Source organism: Heliconius melpomene, chromosome 15 (genome assembly GCF_056956725.1).
Source record: "Heliconius melpomene rosina isolate 202511_hmr_F chromosome 15, ASM5695672v1, whole genome shotgun sequence".
NCBI classification, from domain to species: domain Eukaryota; kingdom Metazoa; phylum Arthropoda; class Insecta; order Lepidoptera; family Nymphalidae; genus Heliconius; species Heliconius melpomene.
Genome location: NC_140403.1, coordinates 8,724,147 through 8,742,014, shown reverse-complemented (window position 1 = coordinate 8,742,014; position 17,868 = coordinate 8,724,147). Strand labels below are relative to the sequence as shown.

Here is a 17,868-nt window from a genome sequence, read left to right as displayed (position 1 = left end):
TCCCTGGAACTTTAACTTAAGATTAGCAGGTTTCCACTGCCTACCATCCTCATAGGAACAGACAAACGAGAAACTAAAAAAAGCAGACATTCGCATTTTCTTATATATGTATAGAGATAGCAAGGACGATAAAACTAGCTGAGGGCACAAAATCTCTTCATTACATGCTGTCTTTCACAACAGCTCACTTGTATTTACGATTTTAAGTTTACATATTTTTGTTGTTTTTGTGATTTTGTTTTTAATTCTCAAGGTAATTAAATATTTTTATTGTATACAATTATTTTTTGAGGCCGTTGTATCGCTGTGGCATAAGAATACAAACATGACGGTCGTAGATTCGATTCCCACTCGCGTGAAAAGAATTATTTTCATTTTCTCGCTCTGGTAACAACACGTGGGGTTGAGATCCGCAACATATCTAAAATTCGAGGGAAACTCCGTAATGAAGTGAATGGATTGGAATAGAAACTCGTGTTTAATAAACCTTATCGCGAATTCGGTACGATACTGTCGAATACAAAGTGAAAATCTAATAAAAATGAAAGCCACTTAAAATTTCTATAAATACGGAGAAGCGAAGTGTCTCAAAACTTGGTTCTCTCTATCTACCCTCTTTGGCGTATGTAGACGTTTTTCATGTTTTTGTATAAAAGGATTATTTTTAATTTTGTTGACTTATTTTTTTGTTGGATAAAGTTCTGGGGTGGGCGCCAGACTATTTTGGGATGGGCACCTATATCCCCCACTCCCATCCCCACGTAGATGTCTACTTTGTTATGTGGCTCAAAGCGTGAAGTTATTTTTGTAAGAAAATAGAAAATGTAAAAAAATAAAAATAGAACTCCTAATCGTTAGTGCCTTATTTTAATATATATTTTAATTAATTTTGAACTCAATAATTATTTATTCTTATAAATTCATCCGTTTCAAAATGCATAAAGAATTTGCTATACAAAACAGAAAGATATTCTATTTTATCTTGAGCCAGTCCCTGTTTCCTATTTCCTCTCCTCTCTTTCTTTTTTATTTAGAGGTTTATTTGGTTTTTTTTCATGTTACTATAAATGCGAATGTCTAAAATTGGGCGGTGTGTGGAGAACATAGTCCAAATCTTAATTTCAAATTGCTTCTTTTCTACCCTGCTATATAGTAAAAATACTGTAACTTCCCGACAAGGTATCAAATATCAAAATGGTTATATTGCTTTAAAACTTTCACGGAAAGTTCTACCGTCATGCTCATTAAGCCTGATGACACTTCAAAGAAATCTCACCTTTGTTGCTTTCCTCACTTTGATCATTCACGGATCGATGGCCTCTTTATCATTAAAATTGAGAAACTATCTCCTGTCTTTAACAATAAAACCGCAGGATCAAATTAATGTTTACAACTATTTCTATGAAGTCCTCAAGGCACAGTGAAAGGAAAGTGGGGAACGGAAGTGTCTTAATGGTAACGTTTGTACTTAACACTAGGTTCCGATGTTCCTTTTGCCTTCCCTGCTATATACCGTGAAGCTAAAATACACAATGACGAATTAACCTGTTACCTTTTCAACAAACATCCAAAACTAAATCCAAAAATTGCAATAATTTTAACTATAATCCCCGTAAGCTTAATTAAAGTCACTTTTAATATTAAAATAGCACGAGATAGTGCCCCTGTAAAGCGATATGGTTCAAATATTCTTGGCCTCTCTCCAAAATATAATAATTGGACACAAAAATACTCTTGCAGTCAGAATATTACATTTCAATAGACCTAGTTCGTGACTGGAATCATATTTGTTGAGAGCAATATACCCTCGGTTGTGGGTTATTTTTGATGTAATAATTCTGCTAAGACCTTTTTTTTAGCTCTACGCTATATGCCACATGAGCGAGGTGGGCATAGGGAACCTATTGATGATACTCTGTTCCCCTGAGATAATGCGTGTTGAGTGTGGAACTCAACGTCGCGCTTTGTTCTATTACCTGAACGAGGAATTGAAATTGAAGGATTGGAGGTGGAATTCGAAACAGAGAGGCTTTGCCATGACTTCGAAACAAAGAGGCTTTTTTTCTTTTGTAGATACATAAAAAATATTATATTAAATATATTTTTTATATCAATTCAAATTTAAAATATAAAAATGTCGTTAGACAAGTATAATCGAGTTATTTTAATCTCCTTTAATTAAACAAGTTTTGCGGTTAGCCTATTGGGAGATGTGATTTTAATTGAATGGTAGAAATATATAAAGAAAACTAATAATTATAAAATATCTAACAGCCTAGCGGAGCGAGAAGTAAATGTCTGACTGTAAAATAATATGTGAGTTCAATTCCTACTTTTCTCGCTTTGGTAGACATAGCGCGGAGTTAAATTCCGTCACTCAGTACGCTTTAAAATTGAGTTGAAAGTGGGGATCTAAGTATTTTTACACTAGGTTCCCACTGCCTTCCCGGAGGAAAAAGCGTGAAGCTGAAATATGAATCTAAAGCTAGATTAATTTAACATCATATTGAAATTTCAAAATTAATACACCTACCATACTAAAAATAACTATAAAAAACGATAAAATATTAAACTTTTAATTAAAAACTTGTATAATAAAGTAAATTGATTTGAAGTGTAACCTCTTTATTAAACGCCAGGGTGGATACCGTCAACAATTACTTAATTTGGGTGAAAATTGACTCAAAGGCAGCCTTTGTAGAGAAACTCTTTACTTTGAGACAATAGATCAATTTCATTTCAATAAACGAAGATCGTTTGTCTATAAGTAAACGATTGCATTATTCTGGAAATTGTATTATTCTACCGTCGTTTTATTATTAATCGTGATGGTTATAGGTTCGATTTCCACTGGTGGGAATGTTTCTTTTTTTGCTCCCTTCGTTAACAACACAACGCGGCGTTGAGCTCTGCCACTCAACACATAATATCTCGAAAATTGCTCCGAAAATGAGGAATGGAGTATCTTAACACTAAGTTTCTTCTTCCTATCCTGCTCTTAAGGGATAAAGCTAAACCGCTCTTTGAAAACAATCGTGAGAGCGATCTCAGACTTGAGAGTGGGTTACTTAGAAACGATAAACGTCAAGTAATATATATAGCCTTCCTTGATAAATTGAATATCCAATAAAAAGTATAATTATAATATAGCCCTAAATCTAGTGTTATTTAGTGTTTTAACACTTAATAACACTATATTGTTAGAAATCTGAGGCGGTTAACGTTTTTAAAATAACACTATAAACATACATACCGTCTATATGTTTCCAACGTACTCGGACAGAGGTTACCTTCCAATCAGGGAACAGTTGCTTGAAGGCAGAAGCCTTCAAGCAACTGTTCCCGTTTGACACAATTCCACTGCTTTTATTGTCTTTTTCACCTAAATCTACCCACATTTACACTTGTTCGCTAACAATATTATAATCGATATCACTAATTTAAAGCCGGCGTAAGCCGAAAATCTCTATGAATGCTTGTCAGAGCCGTCAGACGTACGTATACCTGCCAAATTAATGTCAACAGTGAATCTCTGTCCACAGGAGACTTAAAAGTTCATTTTTTAACTAAACACTCGAAATCCACGCTTATTTATGATGTCATTAAGTAAATAAGTTTTTACAGTATTTATGTAATGATTTTAAATTTTGCTTGTCGCTAGTGAGGTGCTAATGTTCTATTTTAATTTTCAGAAACATGGCAACGAAAATACCCTTTCCATACGAATTTAAAAACGTAACGGAAGAAGAGGATAAAATAGTGAAAAAATATTACAAAGGTATAGTTGATTTTTGCATGTGTTTTACTATTGAGAAATGTTAACTAACTTCTTTTTTCGAAAAGGAGGGGGTTCTATATTCGTAAACTATATATGTAATTGTTTTAATGTTTCTCCGCCGATTTCTCTGTCATTTTTGAACTAGAATTGATTTAAAAGTAGAATAAAAGTGGATGAAAGATTGTGTTAACACTAGGTTCCCTCTGTCGGCTCTGTTCATACGGAATACAAAGCACTTTCATTCAAGCCCGTATAATTTTACTTCTATTTAGATATACCTTCATTTTGTATCAAGCCATCCTCAATATTAACTCAATTTAACAACCCAATGTCCTTTGAAATATCCAATTTTGGTTCACGTCGGTGCACGCGAAATTATGTTCATAATAACTATATCGCGTTATCACTTTAAGATTAGTTTGGAATACAAGATTGTTGTAAACGGCGCTGTCATGTAAATTTCATGATATTCATGAATAAATTTACTCGAAATTTTAGTTTAAATAGCTCTTTCTTTATGATTAAACTGGGAACTTCATTTGTGTAGTGTTTATTCTTCTTCATCGTAAAAGTCAGTTCTGTAGATATACTACATATACTTTTTAACTAAAGCCGACTTCAAATATTAAACTAAAAAGTAAAAAATAAATTTACTTAACTTAAAGTAAAACGTAGGTAATTAGATTTTGTTAAACAAAAATAATTAAAGAAATGTTTTATAATTTTGAAGTCGTAAAAACAAACAGGCTTAGTAATTTGATATTGTAGTAAGGTTGTGTAGGTTTGGCTATAATATATTTTATAGTCTAAAGTATGTTTTTATTATGTTTTATATTGCAGACTACACTCGTCCGTTCATCCGTGTGGGCCCGCACGGCTACATCTCTATGGCAGGATACGGAGACCACGCAGCTGATATATACAATTTGGAAGTCAGACCGGACGATGTATGGGTTATTGCCTTTTCTAGATCTGGTAATTTCTTTTTCAGTTTTAATTTATAATAGTTATATTACTTTAGAATAATAATGAGCATTTATTTACATAAGTTGATCTGCAACAGGCAATTACAATGAGAAATAAGAACTAGGGCCTAAGGTCTGACAACTTTACAGATAATATTAATAAATGTGCAAGAAATACGTAGTTTGATGGTCTGATGGCTACCATAACATATGGTCTATGGCTTAGAGGCCAGAGTGTTTGGACGGTTCCAAGAGGCGCGAATTCATAAACTCACAACACCCTTTTTTTACATTTCCTTTAAACTAAAATAATGATGTTTAATTAAATCTTATAAAATATTTAAACTTAATAGAAAATCTTTCCTAGGCACTACTTGGCTCCAAGAGCTAGTCTGGCTGGTTGCGAACGATCTAGACTATAACGCTGCCTCTGCCACACCACTGTCTAAAAGATATGCCTACCTTGAGTAAGTAATATTTTCAAATTAATGAGACATACAATTATTGTTTTTGATAGATGAATTATATCTGCAGACGTCTTTTGCATCAGACGGGGTAGAGAGATCATCATTACTGTCCATTCCATTCCAATCCGTGTTGGATGTGGGGAACGAAGAATCTTAGCTCTACTTTCCTTGGTTCCCTCTGCCTCCCCTGCTATAAACGTGAAACTACAAAAAAAACAATACCAGAATGCGATTCAAATCACAACCACCAAATATACAGGCACATTCCAATCGAATCAAAATTAATTCGAATATTTATTTATGAATATTTATACTAAATTTAAGATATCCAACAAAGGCAGCAGAAACTAAGAAGCAAGAAACACCACCAGGGAAACCTCATCACCGAGCCACCTTCGACGACTTCAGAAATGTCCACACGCTGCCTTCTCCGCGTTTCATCAAAACTCATTTACCATTATCTCTTCTACCACCAAAGCTGTTGGACACTGCAAAGGTTAATGTTATACTTTTTATGCAATTTAATAGCGGAAATCCTGAAATTTCTTTTATAAAAATTAAATCCGTGGAATCCGAGAAATCAAATGAGGACGCCAAGGCGCAGTAGCACAAGTGTAAACGCGATAGTCGTGGGTTCGATTCCCACTAGGGGAAATGAATATAAAAATATTTGTTAATATTTCTATTTCTTCGCTCTGGTGAAAAGACAAAGCGCGGCGTTTAGTTCCGCACTCCCAGTACCAGAACGTTAAATTTTTACAAAGCAAATTACCAAAACGAAAAAATGCAAATAATTCATTTCCCGAATGAGAATAGAACCCAAAAGCGTCGTGCTTGCAGTCAGATGCTGTGCTACCGGGCCATGATGGTCTCATCAATACAGTGATTGTATAAATATGTAATTTTTGGTTTTTAGGTTCTTTACGTAGCCAGAGATCCTCGCGACGTGGCCGTTTCATTCCACTTCATGCACAAATTGTTCAGATACTTCGACGAAGGGGTGGAGTTTAAAGAATTTTGGGATCTCTTTAAGAGAGATTTAAGTGAGTACTGAGGTTTATGTTGTGAAAGTTAATACTACCTTTTCTCTCGTTTCAGTTCTAAGCTAAAGCTCTCAGGTATTTCAAGTGGAAATATCGCTTCATGCCTAATAACCATTTACCAATTTAAAGATATTGAATCTAGATGACGATGACTTCTCATTTAATTTTGTAAATAATTTTATTGATATTAAATCCTTACAAAACGGTTATTGCCGTTTAAACATTTACAAACGTATAAAAGTTTTGAACGTAGCGGGACTCGAACCCACACCGCATTGGCGATCATTGGACGATTTCAAACTTTGAACGGTTGTAAGGAATGTTTTGATTATGATTATTAAATATAATAATTATTATTTTTTTAAATCTATTGTATTTTACATATATGTAATTCTCTACTAATGTTGTACAACCGGAGAGTTTGAGTTTTCACACTACCTGAAGTTGGAATTACCTAAGACACTTGTATCATGTGTCATACATACATGACACAAGTATTTTTATATTATTACGCCGGCGAAGCCGCAGGTAAAAGTTACTGTATCATATAGGTACTTACTAGATTTGTCATTTCTTTTCAGTAATGCACACTCCTATATTTCCACATATCAAAGAGTTTTGGAACATTCGTGACCATTCCAACTTGACATTTTTGTTTTATGAAGAAATGCTAATGGTAATTTATATTTTTTGATGGTAAACTCAAAGGCATTTATTTATACTTAATTTCAGTTTTATCATATGCTGGACTTTTATTTTAAATATTTTCCAGAATCTTCGCAGCGTTATAGACAAAGTAGTGACGTTCCTCGGCAAAACGTACACAGACGATCAGAAAGACAAACTGGCTGAACACCTCACCTTTGAAAATATGAAAAAATCTGCAGGGTTTAAAATGAATAAATCTGATGATAAGGATTCGGAGTTAAAATTTATGAGAAAAGGTGAGTAATACTACTGTTTACTACTGCCATAGTATATTATATAATTGTCATATATACTTCAAATTTAAATTTATATCTTAACTTTTTTAAAAATGTAACCATTCTAAAATGTAAATACTATTAAAAATAAACCCTGACTGGCAAACATCAAAATTTAGCTCTCAAATTCGAGCTTCTAAACTCGAATACTATTGAAAAAGCGAAGGTACACTAATTTTCAAGTCAAATATATTCAGCGAGTTGAACTCCCGATGTGGGACGAGCGGACTAGCGAGTAAACATTGTTTGAATGCAACTTGAATCTAATTGACGTAAAGGTTCCTTTAAACCTATGTAGTGGGTATATAGTTAATATTATTTAGAATTTTGTATTAAAAAAGCTGTTTTACGTTTTTTTTCCGTATAGCAGGGTAGATAGTGTTAAGACACTAGTTAGAATTTAAGACACTATGTTCTTTGATTTCGAGACATTGTGTATTGAGTGATGGAGTTCAACGTCGCGCTTCGTTTTTTCAGAGTGAGGAAACGGCACTTATTCACCTCCCTTATTGGATATCGAATCACAACCGTCGGGAGATGATTTAGTCTTATATGCGATATACGAATTATTAATTATTCCTGAAAATTGAGCGATTGTTATAGGTAGGACCAAATGTCTGTAAAAAAATGCAGCATTCTCTAGTATTCTCACCTTTTGACATTTCATTTTAAAATTGTTTTTGTGAAGTATTTTTCATTGATTCAAGCTTCTCTGTTTTGTAAAATTTTATTAACAAAGCGAATGCGACGAAATTTTATCGAAGTACTGGCACAGTCGAAAATCAAAATACCAAAGTCACACGAACTTTTTGTTCAATTTGTTTGCTACAAATCGATACGTCATAAATAGCTTTTTTTATTATTTACAGGGAAATCTGGCAATTGGGTGAATTACTTTAATACTCCTGAAATGAGAAAGGAAGCTGAAGAATATTATGAAAATAATCTTAAAGACACAGACCTTAAGTTCCCGGAAGTAAACAACTAATTCCATTAATAATAATTATTATGAATTATATAGTGATATTAAACTTAAATCTTCACGTGATAAATGATTTCCTTATTACTCTGTTAACATATCCGACCTATTATTAACAATATGATTGCACAAAATTCAAAAGCTCATATGACCTGTGTATCGCAAAGGGATTTCTAACGGAAATGACGTCATGAATTTGTGATGACACCAGATTAACCCTTGCAGGGTGAATTGAACACAGACTGAATTACCGAGAACCCCTCAGGGGTACAACACCGGAAACAGTTGATGCCTATACACAATTTGCATCTGCTTTATAGCGAGTTTGCGAGCTTTCAAATTTTCTGCTAATAATAATGATTGAAGTAGATAGTTTTACCTACCTTGCTATTTGATATATAAATCGAAATGAGAGGCCATCGTGACTGTAAACGTGTTATTTTCATTCCCTTATTCTGTCCCCGTATTCCCTTACTTGTAAGAAGATAAAACGCAGAGTGACGTTTCTCTATTACTTATTAGTTACGACTATGAAAAAAAACATATTATAATTATGTAAGGGCACATTCGTGTGCCAGGACGGGCCTCACTATTTAATTCTTTATGTAAATTGAAAATTAATATTTATGCAGACAAAAAGTTTTATTATTTTATTATTATTTATTATTATCTCATTTCTGGTTTCGAGATTCATTTAAGCAGTTATTTTTTCTACTTTTAACTAGAATAAATTTGTCCACACCCATAATAGCCCAATTAAAAAACCTAAAAAAACTTAATTTATTATTTACTTTTTACCTTCAAGATGTATCTTTATAAGATATATTATAAGATATAGATGGCTAAGCAGAGGGAAACTAGTGTTAATACACTCTGTTAAATTAATAACAACACTATAAATATTTTTATCCATTTATTATTTGCATTGTAAACCCATACACTTTGATCTATTCATCAACCATTTATAATTTACCTTAGACAAGTCATTACATCACCATATCTAGTAAACCTTTTTACATTGCTAGAAACTTCGTGACTAATTTACATAAAGAATGAAAGGAAATATTTTTTAAGATTTTTGTGTAGAATAATAAAGAAAATTATATATTATTGACTATTTTATCAATTTTTACTAAAGAATTTAGCATGTTATTAATAATGGTTATTATTTTTCTGTTACTATGAAAAATAAGAAGAGATCAAATAAATATAGGAGATTCTTTAATTATTTTCTGTTTCAATTGATAATATAATCAAGATCCAAGAAGAGAAAAGAAGAATACAATTTCTCGTAATGTAAAAAGGTATTTTAATAAAGTTAACATACTCGCACCATAATTGACTTGAAAAAGCAAAAATATTAATGCATAAAGCAAATTATAATGAAAACAATTAACTAAATACCAGTTATAAATAAATTATATAAATTAACAAAATCATACTCTACAATATCCAGAACATTCTATAGCTCCTTACCATTTACATAATTAGAAAATTTCGAAAAAGATATAAAAGATATAAAGATATATAAGTAGGAATATGAAAGAAATAATAATATTCGAGACAATAATAAATGTTGTAAATAAAATTGAATCAAAAAAGAATTACAAAAATATGGCACGTACATTTAACTCACACAACGCGACGTTCGCAATTAATTAGAAAAAAAAGTCCATTCAACCACACTTTGGTAACTTTGTTCCATGTACGAACCTCCATTTGTAAAAAATGCTTCAAAATTAGAAAAAGAATCAACAAAATACTAAAACACTTCTAAAATATTTTACAAATACCTAATTATTAAGAAAAAATGTTAAATAGTGTGCATTTATTACATCGAAAGACTGTGAACTTACTTATAGCATATTTTTGTATGTATGTAGAATCGTTCGTAAAACTTTATAGAGCTAAAGTACCAAGACAATATTTAATATAAATAAACATATATTATATATTTATTATATATATTGTATGTGAACTGTATTTATACTTTTACAAAAAAAAATTGAGCAAATATATTGCTCGACTGTGTCTGTAAAGTAATTTGTACATCTAATATTTAAAAAGAAGAACGATACAGAGCAGCCACTGAAAATCTAAAATCTTAGAATACTTACGTTTACTACTTACAATATTAATTATGCATTATCTTTGGCGAATACACTGCTTACGGTACCGTGAAATAACTCTGAGAAAAAATTATTACTTCGACGATAAAAATGTAACGTCGTTGTAAAGTCTCACAAATTTTGCAATATTAATACTGAATTAAGAAAAGAACTGGTACCACCTCGCTTATTACTAATATATAAATTTACAGCTAATAAATAGATAGGTAATAAAAATTTTCGCGAAAATTTGTTGGCGCGAAACACTCCTATTTGTCAAATGTCATACGTCAACGTATTTTTTTTTTACTAAGAATTTCATTTATACAGCCACCGCGTTGTAATTTGTAGCAGCGTTATTAGATTCTGCCAAGTATATTTATTTTAAAATTATTGTAATAATTAAATTTAATTTATGAATAGGCATGTCAAATAGTTTCGCTACTAAAATACATACATATATTACACGACAGTGGCATAATCGACAAGATATTTCCGTAATCACTTTTTTTATTTAAATATAATATTATTATAAGATTGTGGTGTTACAGCGAGAGCATAATTATAACTAATAACTTTTGTCGAATGGCAGTTTTAGTTTACCTTATAAACACGATCTTAGGTCGATACAGTTTATGCTACCAATTCCACTTTAGCTACACAAATGGAATGATTACTTACGAAACAGAAATATTCTATTTAGCATATGAAAAGATCTAACATTAGTCTATATACAATTAGGTCCACTATTTTGAACTATATAAAACCGATTGAGCCGATTTTTATTATAATCAAATGAATGCTACAGTGTTTACGAGATTCCTTCTAATCAATTTCTAATATAAGGATAAAAAAATTTACCTACAGTACTGAGTAGAAAAAGCAGGTATATATAAATACAATGGCGTAATAAACATACATTTAAACTATTTACATTACAAATGCGTTTCATTAATTCGATTAAACTGACACTAAAACCATTTTCACATATGTTAGTTATTATTTGTACGTAAATATCCATAATAAATGAGATGCAGTGAATTTACATACATAAATACTAATTATTTATCATAAAGTATATATATAGAAAAAAGTCCTAGTAATAATTATTATATTAAATATTCCATTTTAATCATCTAGAGACAGATGTACATCTTGATTTTTGTATTGATTGAAGTCTTTAAAACTACATGAAACTTCCTATATTTCACTCAACACATGTATTTTTTATCATTGTTAAAATTAGACAGTCAATTGCATGCACAAAAAATTTGTTCAGTCATTCATTACATTCAGAAATATCCTTAATTTAGTAAGGATTTGTATCGTAATTTTAATTTTCTTCAAATATAAACAATTAAAAAAAATCTTAATATTGTTTAATGTAAAACAAAACATTAATTCAGTCATTCATCCTATTCAAAAATGATGTTGAAATTGAATCTAAATGTCTTAACTCACTTTGAGCCAATTTAAAATGTCCTATATTAATTTACTTCTATCATATTTACTTATACTACACCATTATTATTTGTAAATTTTGAAAAGATATAAAAAACGTTTTTCCTTCATTGTTCATTAGTTTAGGTCACCAAAGTCGTTTATTAATGATACTTAAACCTATGTTGAGCGAATCAATGAGAAATTATAGTAAAAAAATTACATATTTCGTTTAAATACTTTATAATTCGTTTATAGTTCTGAGTTTAACAGTTATCCATTATAGCACAGCCTTGTATGGACTTTGTAGAAAAGTTCAAAGTTCGATATATCCAAGTGAAGATGAAAGTTCATACATTTTTTGATGTATGTTGATTATTTACATAGATTTTTTTTATAATCAATACAATTTCCAGAAATAGTTAATAATAGGCACTATTGTTACCAAGGTTAAGTATAAAAAAAAATTCGATGAATGTGTAAACATATTTGTTTACACATTCATCGATTTTTTTTTTAAATATGTTTAATTAAATATTTAATTATCGAATTAATAATACCGTAATCAGCATCAATTAAGTAAAACAATAAAAATAAGAAAAAATGTTTCAAAATATTATAAACAATAGGCCATGATAATATAAGAAAAACATAGTACAAATATTTGTGCAAATATCATATATAAATACAAGTGCAGTAATTAGACCATAGTATATAAACAATATAATTGAGCATAATAATGTATACTGCATAATTTATCAAATCGATTAGTATTAATAGAAATCGATTTTAAGATAGACAAAAAATGATAGATAAAAAAATCGTTCACTCGATTGGATATACTAATGTATATCTCTCTCGAAATCACTCTCTACGTCACTATGATACGCATAGCATTCGTTCGAGTGACTCCAAAAATCACGAGACACAATCAGATCACTAAACACTTAAGTCACTTGACTCTCCACTTAAAAAAAGTTACAGTTTAGTCGCTGTCTTGTTACAATCGTAGGAGCACCGGAGATGCACAGAAAGCTGTTTCCCCGGCGGTTGATTCTACAATTCCGTTACAGCGTATAGATCCCTTGTGTCACGGTCGCGGGGGTCACGGGGGTCTCGAAGTTCACGGGGGTCACGTTGATCACGGGGGTCACGTTGCTCACGAGGATCACGTTGTTCACGGGGGTCACGTTGCTCACGGGGGTCACGTTGATCTCGGGGGTCACGTTGCTCTCTGGCTTCGTGTCGTCTTCGGTGTTGATTATTCGGTTGTCTTCGGGGTCTTTGTAAGCTCCTGTACTCTAACGCCGCGGCGGATAACGGTTGCGGGTCGGTTCGTCGTTGGGGTCGCACCGTGGCGTACTTGTCCGCCGGGAGGTGTCCAGGAGGGTGTCCCGGGGGGTGCGCTGGAGGATGCGATGGAGTGTGCCGGGGGGCATCAGGGGAAAAGGTGGCGAGTGCGGGGGGCGGCGCGGGGGGTCGCGGGCGCGGCGCGCGCGGTCCAAACGACGCGTATTTGGGGTCGAAGCGGTTCAGGGACCCTGAACGGCTGGCCTGACCTAGAATAAAATGATATAACTGGTAAATCACTTATTTATTCTTTTTGTTTTTCACTTCATGCACATAGCAGGGTAGGCATGAGTGACCTAATGTTGCAACACTTCGTTTCCCACTTTCCGCTGAATTCCGATGGCATCCCGCTTTGCTTATATAAATAAAACTATTAACCTGTATTCTGTTCGGATGGCGCGCCGCCCGCCCGCTCTCAGTAGAAGTCGTTACTCTCGAGCGTCTTGCACTGCTTACTCAGTGTTGCGTATTTGCCATTGTGTGGGGCCCGGCCCAGGGTGTGAGATCCACCCAAAGCGCCCAATCCACCCAAACCTCCGCCTAGGCCTCCGCCCATACCGCTGGAGAGGCCGCTGTTGCCGGTTGGGCGGCCTAGGGTGGCACTGCCGGACATGCGCGATCTGGAAATTTATTTGTTATTATTATCTATACTATGTATATATATAATAAAATTGTTACTGATCGCCGTCTGTTCAATACACACAATGTACATAGAAGATATATAAGAATATATATAATTAAGAGACTTTATCAGTGTAAAAAATGCCAAGACAATGATGTTTTTTAAATGTTGTGTGTCTAATTAGCGTTTAGTATGAACGCAAATCTCAGAAACTGCTTTATCCATTTAAATATAGTTTTCACTATCATAATTTGGCCGACATTTAATGTTAAATAAGTAAAATTATATCAATTTAAAGTATTTTATTTAACAAAATTGTTGCAAAATATTATTGAATTGGCTGAAACTTTAGTTTCCAATATTCTCTTTAAAACAATAATGTTAATAAAACACAAGAGTAATTCAGATTAGTCTATCTACAATACAAGTGTCTAGAATACAAGTTAGAATTAGTAGAATATTTCACATACCTAGGTCTCTCCCGTCCCTCTCTATCACCTAGGTCCATTAGCTGCACAGCTGCACTGTACGAGGGTGGTTTGCCATTGGGGAAGGGGGCGGGGCGGGGCAGCGTACGGGAACCCGCACTGCCCGTCGATAGGAACGGAGCTTGTTCTTCACCAGGAGTACTGCGCCTAAGGAGAGAATATAAAAATAATTGATAGCTACTTCCCTTAGTTTTTTAGCTGTATCACGCACAAAGCAGGATAAGCAAAGAAAACTTCATAATGATAAGCCATTCCCTTCCCTTTTTGAGGGACGACGTGTTGGATGGCGGATATGAATGGCGTGAAATATATATAAAATACCTAATAGTTTAACAATTTTACACTTATAAAAATTGCTCCTAAAAACAAAATAGTTATAATAATAACCTGTAGGACCTGTAAGGATTTATTTTTACTGATAAACTCTATACTTTCCCCCTTTGAAATGAAAATATTAAACAATTAATTTCCTCGAGCGGGAATGGAACTCAACTGTCGAGTTTACAATCGTATACTTGTGACACTACAATTTTTACGATATTTAACAGTCACTGTTCAAATTTAATTTAAGTATAATTAATATCTATATATATAAAAGGACTTGTCCTCACTGACTGAGGTAAGACGCACGCACAGCCGTAACCGCTGTGCGTAGAAACGTGAAATTTGGACAGATGTTTACTTTCGTAATCTGGACATCCACTAAGAAGGGATTTTGAAAAATTTTAACCCTAAAGGGGTAATAGGGATTCAAAGTTTGTATGGAAAGAAATTTGAATCGGCACCGATTTTTATAAAATTTGAAATTTAGATTTTTAAAAGTATTTAATTGAACACGTGTTTCATCGTTTTCTAGAATTTTTCCCCTAAGGGTGCAAATAAGAGGTTGAAAGTTTGTATGGAAAAATCTTTAAAACGCCACCGATTATTATGAAATTTGAAATTTAGACTCTTAAAAATATTTAATTGAAAATATGTTTCGTGGTTTATTAAAATTCACCCCTAATTAAGCAAGCGAAGCTGCGCGCGTCCGCTAGTTTATTATAAAAACAAAAATAAAACAATTATATTTACTTTGGGTTAATATAAATCCAAGCGTGCGAGTCGACTAGAACGATTGCGGTGAACAGGAAACCGGCCACAATGGCGGCTAGCAGCTGCAGAGATAGTGCCTGGAAACATTATATTAAATATTGAGTGACCATTATTAAAATTTATTTAACAATATTTATTATTATTTTTTTATATTTAATTTACAAAACTATTGTCTAACTAATCCCGCGTCTTTTGCCCTATAACCCGTGTCATGTGACATACCTGCAGTCCCCCATCACAGGCAGCGCGGGCGGCGGCCACAAAATACGCGCGCGCCATGCGGCACTCGAGCGCGCCGCTCAGCGACACGAGTGCGCGCTCCGCCTCTCCCGTGCCCGCGCCCAGCGCGCCCAGGGCCGGCTGGAGACCTGGAATGAATACGAACAAACATATAATATATGAGATATAGAGGCCAGTAGTCACGATTGAGGTTGTGGGTTCGATTCCCACTCAAACGTGAGAAAATGAAATATTTAATATTTTCATTTTTTCGATCTGACATCTACTCAAAAGCGCGGTTTTGAGTTTCACCACGCAATGTCTCTGGAATTGACAGAAAGTGGGGAGCGGAGCGTCTTAACAATGGGCTCCCTCTGCCGAACCTGCTCGTGGAGCTGAAACAGAACTTAAAAACTTCCTACACAAAAAACCAAATAAGAAGGATGTTATAATCCCTCCGATTTCGACGAATGGGTTTTTTTAGTTGCTGTGCTCTACAGACTTTGGTCGTCTGTGCTATTCTTGTTCTTGCGTTTTCTTGATTAAGTTTTAGTTTTTGTAAAACGTGAACTAAACATTATACAGTATATTAGTTAAGTTTCTCCAGGAGTTAAAATTGCCACCATACCCGGATCATTAAATAGCTGAGGGGCGCCCCGGGACAGAACAGCGAGCGCTTGTCTCACGGCTACTACGGCTCGCTGCGCGTTGCGGAGCTCCGCCGTGAGAACGTTCTCGCGGGACACCTTGCAGGATAGGTAGTAGTGCACCATCTGGAAGTAGGTAAAACGAATTAAGTAAAAGCTTATGTTCTTCGACATCGTGACGCAAGGACACAAGCATGTGATTGTAAACATGACGTTTGTGGGTTCAATTTCGCCACTTATGAATAAATAGTCCTCCTCCTCATCTCATCCTCATCCATACTCATATTTTTATTTCATCACAAGAATGAGAATCTTCTTATAAATGCCCCCATTAACATTTTATATAAAATATCTTCCATGTACAGTCCGCGATGAGTTACAGTTTTACTTATATGTATAAATATATTAATAAAATAAAACGTAAACAAATATACAAACATCAACAGGCAATCTATGGGGAGCGTGGAGCGCTATCGCTCTTGCGGGATCCTGGCACGCGTCGGCGGCGGCCACGGCGCCCGCCGCTAGCGCCGCCCCGGCCGCCCAGCACGCTACTAGGGCGCCTAAGGCGCATACCTATAAAAAGGGAGAAATTACGTTTAATATTACATTATTATTATCATATTAAATACTATTATTTTATTAAATATTACTAGTACTGCGTTGGGATTCGCCATTCAAAATGCAATTCCTCTAGAATTGGGCAGAAAGTGGGGAGCGGAAGCATCTTTATGGGACGGGGTATGTTAACACTAAGTTGCCATGTTCCTTTAGCCAACCCTACTGCTATATACGAGATACCGATAACTCACACAAAGCAATAAAAGGGCACGACGGGACCGCCTCGCCGCTGCCGCCAGCAGAGCGACGCAGACCGCGCCGCCGCAGCACCAGCCCGCCATGCCGCCCGCCCAGCGGGCCGCCTCCCACACCCACAGACGCTGAGGAATATAATAATAAAAATTTAATTAGATGTTGTTAGTATGGCGCGAATTAACATAATAAAGAAATATATAAAAAATATTTTGATATCATAAGAAATGGACACACATAAAAGTAATTTCATTTTGTTTACACATTACATAATGAAAAATAAACTAATCTCCCCCTCTAACCTTCTCTTAATTAATAACCTATTTATAATTGATAATTATGTATAGGTTATTAAGAGGTTGGAGAAAAAAGACTAGACTAGACTAAAAATGAGACTATAAAAAACAGACAATCTTCACATGTCTGAACATGTTTCCTTGAATCATAGCTAAGAAACAATCTCGATTAAGTCACGTTTCAGATAAAAGAAACTAAATTAAAATCGGTTTATCCATTTAGCAGCTACGATGCAACAGACATACACATACATGGACTCTTTATTTTCATTGAGGGTTAAAAACGAACCTTCATAAAAGCATCCAAATTCAAAGCTGCGAGAGGTCGTCTTAGGTTATCAGCGGCGGAGGCGGCGGCGCTCGCGTTGTTCCTCAGAGCAGATAGCGCCCTCAGCAGCGTCCCCAGGGCCGTTTGGTTGGCTACAGGCGCGTCTAGGGCATCTGCTAGTCGAGTTAGCGGGGCCCGAGCTCGTGAGCCCATCGCTTCTTCTAGTATACTTGACTGTGGATGAAAATTAAATAAAAAATTAAGATTTATTAACAGGTATTGTAAGCTCGAGTGTTGTAGGTTCGAT

General features: G+C 34.3%; 2 protein-coding genes across 3 annotated transcripts in view; one reads left to right on the top strand and one right to left on the bottom strand.

Annotated features, from left to right (window-relative positions):
- The first annotated feature begins 165 nt into the window (after positions 1–165).
- LOC146531630 (sulfotransferase 1 family member D1-like) lies at positions 166–9,549 on the top strand. 2 transcript variants are annotated; one of them, XM_085198762.1, is made up of 9 exons: positions 166–253; positions 3,693–3,778; positions 4,619–4,753; positions 5,111–5,210; positions 5,535–5,706; positions 6,127–6,253; positions 6,835–6,929; positions 7,026–7,197; positions 8,106–9,549. In XM_085198762.1, the coding sequence occupies exons 2-9, from the start codon at positions 3,697–3,699 to the stop codon at positions 8,222–8,224; spliced, it is 1,002 nt and encodes a 333-aa protein (XP_085054888.1). In that variant the 5' UTR covers positions 166–253; positions 3,693–3,696; the 3' UTR covers positions 8,225–9,549. The 2 variants fall into 2 exon arrangements, with proteins under 2 accessions (XP_085054888.1, XP_085054887.1); XM_085198761.1 differs by lacking the exon at positions 166–253 and adding an exon at positions 3,485–3,606.
- Positions 9,116–17,868, bottom strand: part of LOC146531629 (protein tweety-like) — a 79,949-nt gene continuing 71,196 nt past the window's right edge. The window contains exons 7-15 of the mRNA XM_085198760.1: positions 17,583–17,795; positions 16,997–17,125; positions 16,623–16,760; positions 16,166–16,310; positions 15,541–15,686; positions 15,298–15,395; positions 14,206–14,370; positions 13,492–13,733; positions 9,116–13,322 (exon numbers count right to left, since the gene is read on the bottom strand). Of these exons, the coding sequence (XP_085054886.1) occupies positions 13,529–13,733; positions 14,206–14,370; positions 15,298–15,395; positions 15,541–15,686; positions 16,166–16,310; positions 16,623–16,760; positions 16,997–17,125; positions 17,583–17,795 (1,239 nt within the window). The 3' untranslated portion in view covers positions 9,116–13,322; positions 13,492–13,528. The remainder of the gene's footprint in view (positions 13,323–13,491; positions 13,734–14,205; positions 14,371–15,297; positions 15,396–15,540; positions 15,687–16,165; positions 16,311–16,622; positions 16,761–16,996; positions 17,126–17,582; positions 17,796–17,868) is intronic.

Excerpts from the sequence above, each read along its gene's own strand:
- LOC146531630 (XM_085198762.1), top strand. The coding sequence starts at position 3,697 with ATGGCAACGAAAATACCCTTTCCATACGAATTTAAAAACGTAACGGAA. Across the intron at positions 4,754-5,110 it reads TATTGCCTTTTCTAGATCTG|GCACTACTTGGCTCCAAGAG; the intron begins GTAATTTCTTTT and ends AATCTTTCCTAG. Across the intron at positions 5,211-5,534 it reads AAAAGATATGCCTACCTTGA|ATATCCAACAAAGGCAGCAG; the intron begins GTAAGTAATATT and ends ACTAAATTTAAG.